Raw genomic sequence first — 10,685 nt, forward strand, 5'->3', positions numbered from 1 at the left:
ATCTAAACACAGTCATAAATTATTTAAATCGTTTACTATTAGTAAACGGTAGAGTGTGAACTTGTCTTTTTTATATATGAAACACACTTAATTACTCGAAATCTTGGTAACAAACTTCAAGGGCTCCAATATCTCCAATCATGAATGCTGAAGCCTTCAAATTCTGGAAGTTGGGTTAATCTGGATGCAGCAATGTTTGTCTAGTTTAACTGTTTCAAACAAACTTCTAAGGACTCAAATAGAAAAAATGTATAAATTAACTTATAACCCAGTTCAGTATTACCTATGAGATGACCTAAGTCATGCAAACTACTACACACTGATCATTTGCGGCTGACAAGGCCTAATATTCTACAATTCTTCATTGATTGGGTGCCAACAGATGCGTTCAGAGAGGCCTCTTTACAGTACAAAATAGAACATACTGGTGATAGTGTGATACCCAAACTGGCGTTGATTGTGCATGGGACTCCCAACATGTACAGCTTTCAAGAAGAGTATGAAGATACAGTTCGTAGGATCAAAAGCTTCATAACTTCATAAATAGCAGAAGTGTGTTCACACTGAATCCAATCAGTTTGCTTCAACTAGATTCGATTCAACAAAAAACAGCCAAAGCCGAGTTTCCATGACATTGGCAGCACGGTTATTTCACAGCCTGGAATGTAGGGACTACCCTCACGAAACGCAACAAGCTGGAAAGAAGAAGATGAAGTTTGTTCAAATCAAGTAACTAAGGACCAATTAATGAAGAGGAAGGCAATGCACTCGACTGCCTTCGTGTCATCTAAAACTTTCCATGCCAGGGCTTGTTCGTAGGTTACGGTGCGACCTGTGCTGGACATGCGCACTCCTGCTGGAAGGGAGCAATAACCCTGTTCCAAAAGAAAAAACATCAGCAATGAGAGAAGCTAAATCACTAGTAGGAAAAGAAAGCAGACCGAGGAGGGTGTCGATCTTCTATTCATAACAACAAATTAATGGTTAAGGCAGAGAATGAGAAATACCTGTTGCAAAACTTGAGTAAACGTAGCATATGACAACTTGCGGTCGTTCTCATTCAGAGTCTTCTCCCAATTCAGATTCTGCAGAGAGCTTGTAGCGGTTTCGAACATCTCAAGGCCTGATCGATTGGCAAACACGAACTCTGGCATTCCCTGTGAAAAAGCACAATGTCCCTTCGTCAACAAGCCCGCTAATCATTCATGGCAGAGAACTAGTTATGTAAGTTTTAAAATGGTAACTACAAGAAGGCTTTGAAGAGGTAAGCCTCTATTTGCTTAACAGATAAAGCGACAAAATAAAAGTCTTTCCTTGATTTTTTATCTTTTTATCTTTTAATCTTCATTTCCTTAAGATTTACCTTCCACGCACAGCACACAATAGCATCTGTGTGATGCCAGAATGCCTTGAAAAGAGCTTCGTCACTTCCATTCTCTGGTCTCACCAGATCAATACCCAGGTGGAACCTAGACATAAAATACGTTACAATTAGCTGACGCCACCTGACAAGAAGCTAAAGACATACTTGGCAAAAACCCCATCCCCTAAAGAGTAAATACGATCCAGTACAGATGGTACAATGAAGTGAGAAATTGCAAACAAATAAGGTATTGATGGACTAAAGAAGCGGTATGCGTTTTCAAAAATCACCTGTAGCTGCTCAGAACATGGCATGCTAAGGAAAGTGCATCTGGATTACTAGGTGCTTGGCGAGGGGGAGCTGCTCCTCGAGAAGGAGCTAATGCCATTGCTACCCGTTGGACTGATGCCACTACAGTGCGCACATATTGTCGAGCCATAGCTGCAACAGTTTCACGTGTGTGCACCTCGTACGCAAACTGAAATGCAATCGTGAGAACAGACCGCATCTGGCCGGAGCTGCTATTCGATTTCACATCACCGTTCAGGCGCAAATCATTCCCTCCTTCTAGAGTAGAAGCTAAATCAAGCGTCCGATCAAGTCCAAATCCATCCTGCTCAACCAAGCACGCTTGTTAAAAACCACTAAGACGAACTGCCCCGCAACCTAAAGACGACCTTGAAACAGAAGATAAGGAAACCTGCACGAAACATATCTTCTAGAAATATTACCCCAGGGAGAAAAACGTACCACTACATTCGTGTCAATAGGACTAACGCAAAAGCCCGATGGAAGAAGAGGGATGCCATCAGCCAGAGCAACATCAACTGGAGCAAAGATCAATTGTGAACATGCCCCAAGTGCACTCTCGTCGATTCCGCTACAGAGCTAATTCCCACATCAATCACATGACATGTCAACTTAAGTAGTAACATAGCAATATCAAAATTGCGTGATTAAATTTGAAGATGATGAGATGAAAGAAAACTCAACCTGAAGGAGGAATATGTCACGGGAAAGAACCATGTGTTGCACTGAGCTGTGACCTTCCAGCTTCACAACCTCCAGTATCTATGCATCATAATAGAAACTGTAAAAGTGAGAGGGACCGTAATAAAATGGTCCAAATTGGGAATAATAACAAGAATAAAAATTACAGCAACCAACCTAGCTTACTCATGTACTGAATCATATCTGAGACTGCAGTTTATACACGTTCTTGTTCAACGATCTCCCATGTTTGTACCTCTCCACATTCTCCAGATTGGGCCAAAGGTAGTGGCAATTGGACGTGGGACACCCCACCACCTCGAGGAACATAGCCGTTGCCATTGCTCCGAAAAGATGCCATATCATCCATATCATAGTCCGCCCACTCTGACCGATGTTCTCTCAAGAACCTGATCAGTAGTGATGGTGGAACATTCTGCAAGACGTATCAAAACGATTACTGACTTCAGACCACTACGTTCACAGTAAAGTAGATATCAGCACTCCGCTTCACTCAAGTCAGGAAATGCAGATAACGAATAAATTTGATTCTAAACATCAGCAGACACAAGAGCATAACAACGAGTGATATGAGGGGTCCTACTTGCAATAACATGGAGGCTTTTGCACAGAGTATGCCGCCACCCAGAGAGTACAGCAACTTGTCTGATGCAATCTGTCCTTCCATAGATTTGGGGGTTGCATTGACCATCACACTAACGTCATCCAGACCATCGGTTACTGTAGTCTCCCAGCCATCATCTCCAAATCCATTGACAGCATCATTGAAGCCCCTGCACCAATGGGAGAAAACTCTTATTTCTACAGAAGCACCAGAGATCACCACAGTAATCTCAATGACCTCACCATTTCTAGTCAAAAGACAAAAAATTATCCTCTGAAGGCAGAACTCACTTGGTGAGTCGCTGGCCTAGTATACGGAGTACTGCTGGATGATGTCCATTCCGGGGAACTCCCTCGCCACTTTCTTCTGCAGCTAACCTTCTTAAGTGCCGTAATGCCTGCATCAACGATGTGGTCGAAGAAGAGATCAATGCAAAAGACATACACAACACTGCTCGAGTATCCAACGCCATTACAGAGAACAACATACAAAGAACTTATGCAGTGTAAACACTTGAAAGCAGCTCAAACGTACCCCAATTGTGGACTTCTGCGCGAGTACAGCTGGAGATTCATACAAAGGCCGCAGAACTTCTGGCACTCTCCAAGGCTGCGAATGCCATTCCATGAAACGCATCACATATTGTTCAGAACGCTACATTCTTCTCTTACCAAATAGGTTAAATCAAGTGGCTCCTTATCAATACCGTCCCCAAAAGTAATCAGAAAGGATAAGGAAACGATATACAAAATGCATCACAAGAGCTAAACTCACTTCCTTATCATAGTGATCTACGACGTGAATGATACAACCGCCTCCTTCACACGGCCGAATCAGATAACCACTTGAATACATCTCTCCTCTTACAAAGGATTGGACGGGCGGCATTGTGTGTCCACCCTGACCACCGGTTAGTGAACGCTCACATATCTGCACAGCAACATAGGTTTGTAGAAAAAAAAAAACAAAGATAAGGACGCACTTTACGTCCACATCCAAGAGAGCGGCTAGAAAGGAAGATAAAAGAAATAAAATAATTAGAATGAAAAATAAAAAAGAAAAAGAAAAAAACGTATCTGTTACTGATTCACAGATCTCTACTCGGCATTATCCAACATGATGAATCGTGAGGCTTACCACCAGGTTTCCATCCTCCAAAATTGTAGTGTATCTCAAAGTACAGTAATCCCGTGCAGGTGCTAAGGTTGTCGGTGCGTACATCTGAGATGAAATAAATTCAAATTTGATCATGTCAGGTACATTCAAGAGCAAAGGTGTGATCTCCACTCTTTAAAAAAAGTAATTTCACTGAAAGAAACCCGAAGGCTTAGTACCTGGGTGTATAATAATTCTATAGTCCCTCCATTCGCTGTGGAAAGGGCACCAAGGACTTCCATGCGTCGACAGTCTTGTAGCCAAGCTGGACGATCTTTGAGTACTTCTGTAACCTTACTAGCATCGAGGGCCACTAGGCCGCAAGCTCGAGCTGCTATACCAACGCAACCGTGGGATATAGCAATAATGCCAATGGCATCCGGACCAGGCTGCACAAAAATATTGGATGGTTAGTTTACATGGAATGGAACAATACACACTCCACTATCATAATACCAGCACAACACCCAATTCAGAGCTTAAAACTGTAACTTCAGAAGACTGCACTATCTACAGTATACTCAGATCTTTGTACGAGGTGATGTTCTGAATCACTCATCACTGTCTTGAAAAGACGACATACCTTCATACCAGGTAACTGAATCCAATCTACCGCCGTTCCAGTGGCCTTAGCCAGGAATTCAGTCAGTGTTTCCTCCGCAGTGGCTAACAATCTGCAAACGATCTCACAAGGTAACCAAACTAGAGTCACATGGGTAACCAAAACAACGAAGGAAATGATGAATTGAGTGATAACTTTTCCATTAACTAAGCGAACACACGCAAACATCTTAATGCAGGAAGTTGAAAATGGGCGAATCATTACAACTGTTAAACCCACTTATCACCGTTTCACTGAAACAGAAAAACAGACGCATCGCAAATTTCAGTTTTGTCTTAACCCACCCCGCAGGACTGGTATCGCGAGGGGAATGCTGAGGAGTGACACGATGCGGTAGACCACCAGTAACAGCAGAATCACAGCTAGTATCTGTGGAGGCTACACCAGCCTGCCCAGGCAATTTTACACAGATACCGCCTTGAGTAGAGCTCTCATCTCCACCATTGACTGCTCCTTCTATCTTCAAAGGACTCTGCAAATCTCATGCGTTGAGCCTAATCAGAAGTTGAATTCGAACAAGAATGCGCGCGGGCACACACACAAGTGTCCAATAAACCCAAAGTATTATTAGTTAGAACTCACATGAGATGGGAGACGATGTCTTCCGTCGGGGAAGGGAAGGTTGGGAATCTGCTGACGAAGGGCATGATTTTCAAGAGTAAGCTGCGAGGTATGTTTCGCTAGACGCTCGTTCTCTTCCATCAAAAGCTTATTCAAAGCTGTCAGCTTTGCATTAACACTGACCAGCCTTGTTGCTTCCTTGCGTTGCTTCTCCCGGCATCTGGAAAACACCCAGATGTTTCTCAATCACTTCTGACAGACTGAACAATGGGAGGACATCCATTGGCTGCATCATACCCCATTTGGATCGTGGTATTGAAGATGAAAAAATCGTACCGTCGATTCTGAAACCACACTTTTATCTGCTTGGGTTCGATATTTGCCAAAATGGGGCTCTCTTTGATCAGCTGGTGGCGCCGAACGGAGCTGGGCTTGGGGCACTCATGGTACACCCTCTCCAAGGCTTCCACTTGTTCATTGGTGTAGCGCACGTACTTCCCTGAGGCATCCATCGTTTGCTCCTTCCACGTTTCTAATTACAAACGGTCCGAATTGGCTTGGTTCAGAGCCTTAATTGCGGCCCACACAACGTCAACCATCACAATATGGCTACTTAAGAAGGATTATGACTTGTGAAGGCTGTTATAGCCGAGACTGTTTTCTTTTTATTTACCAAACGGGCTGTACGGAAAATAAATCAACAAATGATATGATTTTGAAGAAATGATATTCTACTTTTCACATTGCAAGAAGAGCCAAAAAAACATAAAGGTGCGTATCAAAATCACACGAAATTCTCAAACTCTTTCGCGGGCGTTTGACCTCCGACAAAGACTGAGGTCTAACTATGAAGTAACATTACGGGTACGTCACTCAGCCGAAACGATCACGGATGACGTGGAACAGCATTGGAGTTGGGACGAGTATGGAAATTATTAGATCTAAATGCTAGACTCAAGCCCTACGAGATTTAAATCTTGGAAACTAATGGGCACTCATCACAGCATTCTGGCCCAAGAGAAGTCATTACCTCGATCAGGTCAAAAATTACCTGGGAAGTTCAAATTTTCTGGACACTACGCAACCGCACGAGGCAGGAGAGAGATTCTAGAGGTGTGACCCATAGTTAGTATCCACCAACCAACCTGTCATGTGAAGTTCTGAGGGTAACAGCGGAGTCGACGTATCAGCAGACTCATCTGCAGCGGAACATCAGCTTCAAGTGTCTTCAGCAGCACATAATCATTGATTTGACACTCCTTGTACCACATATCAATTAGCAGATTCGCTACTCACGGAAACTTCACCCCTCCAAGCATGACATGTCCTGTACCTCATGTACTCTACACAGTAAGGACCTATCTTCCCTTCGTAGTTATGTTTCCCGTGTCGGCAGCTTGACTTCACACCAAGCGACCTCCTCTGCACCCAAATCCCCACGTTGATCCCAAAGAACCCGTGAAATTCTTTGAGACCCTTGCGAAATCTTGGACAGCCTCTCAAGCTCCCCCAAACTACTCAGAACCGTTACTGATTTGTTTCCTGTGCCGGCCGTCAACTAATTTCAGGTCGGTATGGACAGCAAATGTCCAACTCGCACAACAGAAACCCCAGAGGGTGCGACACACCCAACGTGCTACTCCCTGCTCAAGATAGAGTCTTCAAATCCCCCCACCAAGAATCATTCTTACAAAGCACACGAAAGCATACCCTCCTCCTCTTCCTCAGTCCTCGCCCTCTCAAGCTGCTGCTGCACTCTATCCGTATTCTTGTCAGCCCTCAAGCTTTTCCACATCTATGGCACAAGATGTACTGCACACAGGGCATCCCTATTCCTATACCAGCCAAGCATGTCTGGGTGCCGACACCCAACCTGGATCATTCACCTCTTGTCGCCCGAAATGCTACACAAGAGTGACGCCGACCTGACGCAACAGGAAAACCATCAGCACTGGACCCACCATAGCCATCACAGCATCACACTACGACCACGTCCACAACGCAAAACATCTCTTCGACTCTCAAAAACCACCGCAGCCACCATGCGCAACATCACACAACACTGCACCTCAATGCAAACTACCCACAACTCTTGGATTCTAATGATGACATACGAACCCCACCTCACTCCACCCCCATATCTACCGCCACTCCCCTTCCACCCAAACAATCATCACTCCAGCAGATCCCCGACATAGCGATCCGCCGCTTGCACAAATCTCACGCAACCATCAACCTTACAATAACCCCTGTTCCATCGCTACATACAACAAGACGACAACATCATCCCTCGCCTCCTTCGCCCCCACATCCACCTCTCCCTCTCCTACACCACCAATATCCACTCCTGTACGCAGTACTCCTCTCACTTCTGCTACGACATCCATGCCAGCTTGGTTCTTCCCTCCACTATGCTCTCTTTCTCTCTCTTACTCCCCCTCAACTCTCAAAATTTTACTGCCACACTGCACCATCGCCACCACGGTATCCACAACTACAGTACTCTCTCTCTGTCTCGCTCTCTCTCACCAAATCAGCGATGACATGGGGGGGGGGGGTGTGTTAGAGAGGAGGAGACTCGCACTCCATGGCAATCTACGAGGCAATGATGAGAGTGAAGGGTGATGTTGTTTTTACTACCGATGCCAAGAGGGACGGGGAGGGGGAATTGTAGGGAGTGTGAGTGTGTGAGTGACTGAGTGAGTGGTGGGAGAGCTGAGAAGTGGGTGTGTCCGAAAGGGAAGTGGATGGCGAGGGAGATACTGTAGCATGATGAAGGAATGAGAACCATGCGGAATGAATATAAATATAATGGAGCGGAGGAGGCGTAGATAGACGCGGAAACCCAGAGGAAAAAAAAAGTGGGTGGCGGCGCAACAGCAGGACAAAAAACACAAACCCACTCACTCTCTCGCTCACTCTCACTCGCACTCCCTCAATCAACCGCTCGATCTCTCTTGCTTACTCACTCGCTCACTCGCTCGCTTTGCCGATGCCGATGCCGATGCCCACAACGGCACAAGCTTCGGACCACGCCCACCCCCCTGCTTGCCCTTTTCACACCGCCCTTAGCTCCGCTTCAAAAGACACCAATACTCCCTCCCCTTTTCACACTGCCCTCCCTTCTCTCCTCCACGTGGCCATGTCCACCTTGTCTCGTTGTCCACCTCGGATCCCGCCCTCCTTGGAGCTGGGTTTGTGGCGGGTTTGCACCGTGATGGATTTGAGAATCGTTTCTGAGATTAGATTATTAACATGCTGTGAGATTTGAAGATATGGGTTGTTTGGTTTTTGTTTTTAAAGTGGATGTCCGTGCGAGAAAGAGTAGATGGTGTGCACGTTGCTTTGAGCATGTGTAGTGTGGTGTGACTACTAGGATCAAATCTAATATTGAAGCTTTCTATTGGGAAACTAGTTGAGCATTGCACATTTCAATGTGCTCAAATTGAATTGTGTGGAGTTTTAGTGTTTTAGGTTGTAAGTATGCTCAAAATACAGAGTTGTATTCATACGGTTTGCAGTCCCTGCTGTGGGTAGTTCTTAATTGTGGTTGAATTCACAAATTTTGCACATTTTTTGATCGTCTACAAAAAAAAGAAAAAAGAAAAAAGAAAATTGCAGATGAAATTGATGTAATGTAATGTTCCGATTTTCTTTTGTTTATTAAACTTTAATGAATTTACAATTCTACAAAAAACAAAGCATGTAACGCAAAATTTGGGTTCCTAGAAGTATAAAATTGAATCTATATTGTGCATCATTATTTTTTTTTTCTCAAATGAAAAAACGATATTGTCATAAAAAACTTCATTGAAAGTTCTTTGAATTTTTCAAAATGCAAACAAATAACAAAGTTTCGAATCCTTATTTGATTCCATTTCGATTCAAAAACTAAAAAATATCTATCTTACTTCATGTATCCCACATGTCTAAATAATCATGTTCATATGACATTCCTCTGCATTTTCTAGATGATGTTCAAATTTAAAATATGTTTTGTATTGTTAGTGAACACAGCTGAATTTATTGAACTATAAACATATATATATTGTTACACCAAAGAATAAAAAAATACAAACACTTCCTCTGCTAATGAAAATGGATGGACATAACCTACACAAATTGCATAGCCCTTAAAGTATGTAAAGTATAACTCTTCAATTATATGTGTTTGTGTGTGTGTGTGCATATCTATACACACACATGCATTTTAGTAGCTAATAGTTGAATCTTATATGTACCTCTAATTGATTTGAAACATGTAGACACAAATTAAGACAATCCTAGTTAATTCTGATCATATATAGATCTAGAGTGCTTGCCAGAGCAATTACCATTGTATTCATATTTAATTTATATTAAGTTTATTTGTCTGGGCATTATCTTTTTTCTTCAAAATCTTCAATTATAAATTTTAAAACAGGAAATTACTGAATTTTGGTTAGTTGAAACTTCTAGGTTTACTAATAATATGAAAAGTTGAGGAAAACAATCAAAATCCGTGCATATATGGACATACAAATAAAATTAAATAAAAATATTTAACCTTTTTTACTCTCCAATCCAAACTTGTAGAACATAATAACTAAAAAAATAATTTTTTAAAGAAAATTATTTAATTTCACCTCAACCTGTCCCTTCCAATTCATTACTATCCCATTATTAACATGGTAAAATTTTACTTGTTACATGCATTTGACTTTTTTGTTTTCTATTTTCATGGGACTTTTTGGTAGTTTGGTGATGTATACATGTATTCATATGTATGTGTTATTGCTGAAAACTTTAACATGTCCTGAAAACTAACAAACAAATACATGTGATCAAATAAATACCTTCCATCCTTTTTCTCTCTTTATTCTTATTTTTATACCAATTTGATAAATAAGTACGTATATTACTTTAAAATAGTCAATGAAGAGTTAATTGTTTTAATTGTGTGTATATTTCCAAAAATAAGATATGTTCACAAATGATCTTGTTTTTGTTCACGAACTGATTATTTTCTAGTCGACTCTGACAACTTCCTTTCAACTGTGATTTCATTACGTTCCTAAATAGTGCTATCAATCCATACTTAGTTTAGTTGTTATCATTTATTTATTTATTCGTTCTATTCTTGGGATGTTTGCAAGTTTTTGTCAATACAAAATCCAAACCAAATCATCCACTAATTCTCGTTCATTCATGTCATACATCAAATCTTAAAAGGCCCTTAAAGAATTAGGGAGATGTAGGGAAAGAATGAAATGGATGGTAGAATGCAAGGGAGCTTTTTCTTTCATTTTATTTTGGGACATTGCTAGCATCCATGAAGCAAAATTGGGGATTTCACACATTCTCCAACATGCTATATTTGGGGACTTTAA

The 10,685-nt window shown here is 42.1% G+C and overlaps 1 protein-coding gene across 5 annotated transcripts; it reads right to left on the bottom strand.

Moving 5' to 3' along the window:
* Positions 1 to 515: 515 nt before the first annotated feature.
* On the bottom strand, positions 516 to 8,327 carry LOC112281274 (homeobox-leucine zipper protein HOX32). Of its 5 annotated transcripts, none has more exons than XM_090249526.1 (19): positions 8,286 to 8,327; positions 6,462 to 7,241; positions 5,653 to 5,848; positions 5,338 to 5,536; positions 5,040 to 5,227; positions 4,717 to 4,807; positions 4,313 to 4,522; positions 4,116 to 4,199; positions 3,753 to 3,908; positions 3,513 to 3,587; positions 3,269 to 3,375; positions 2,958 to 3,147; positions 2,610 to 2,789; positions 2,357 to 2,434; positions 2,114 to 2,251; positions 1,654 to 1,976; positions 1,364 to 1,469; positions 1,008 to 1,157; positions 516 to 875 (listed from the first exon to the last, which is right to left on the bottom strand). In XM_090249526.1, the coding sequence occupies exons 2-19, from the start codon at positions 6,466 to 6,468 to the stop codon at positions 726 to 728; spliced, it is 2,628 nt and encodes an 875-aa protein (XP_090105652.1). In that variant the 5' UTR covers positions 6,469 to 7,241; positions 8,286 to 8,327; the 3' UTR covers positions 516 to 725. The 5 variants fall into 5 exon arrangements, with proteins under 5 accessions (XP_090105652.1, XP_024373354.1, XP_090105650.1 ...); XM_024517586.3 differs by lacking the exon at positions 8,286 to 8,327 and adding an exon at positions 7,440 to 8,212; XM_090249524.1 differs by lacking the exon at positions 8,286 to 8,327 and adding an exon at positions 7,957 to 8,103.
* Between the last annotated feature and the right edge of the window lie 2,358 nt (positions 8,328 to 10,685).

The sequence above is a fragment of the Physcomitrium patens genome, chromosome 4, assembly GCF_059467195.1.
Source record: "Physcomitrium patens ecotype Gransden chromosome 4, ASM5946719v1, whole genome shotgun sequence".
Lineage (NCBI taxonomy): Eukaryota > Viridiplantae > Streptophyta > Bryopsida > Funariales > Funariaceae > Physcomitrium > Physcomitrium patens.

Excerpts from the sequence above, each read along its gene's own strand:
- LOC112281274 (XM_090249526.1), bottom strand. Across the intron at positions 2,435-2,609 it reads AATCTGGAGAATGTGGAGAG|ATACTGGAGGTTGTGAAGCT; the intron begins GTACAAACATGG and ends TATGATGCATAG. Across the intron at positions 1,977-2,113 it reads CTATTGACACGAATGTAGTG|GATGGATTTGGACTTGATCG; the intron begins GTACGTTTTTCT and ends TTGGTTGAGCAG.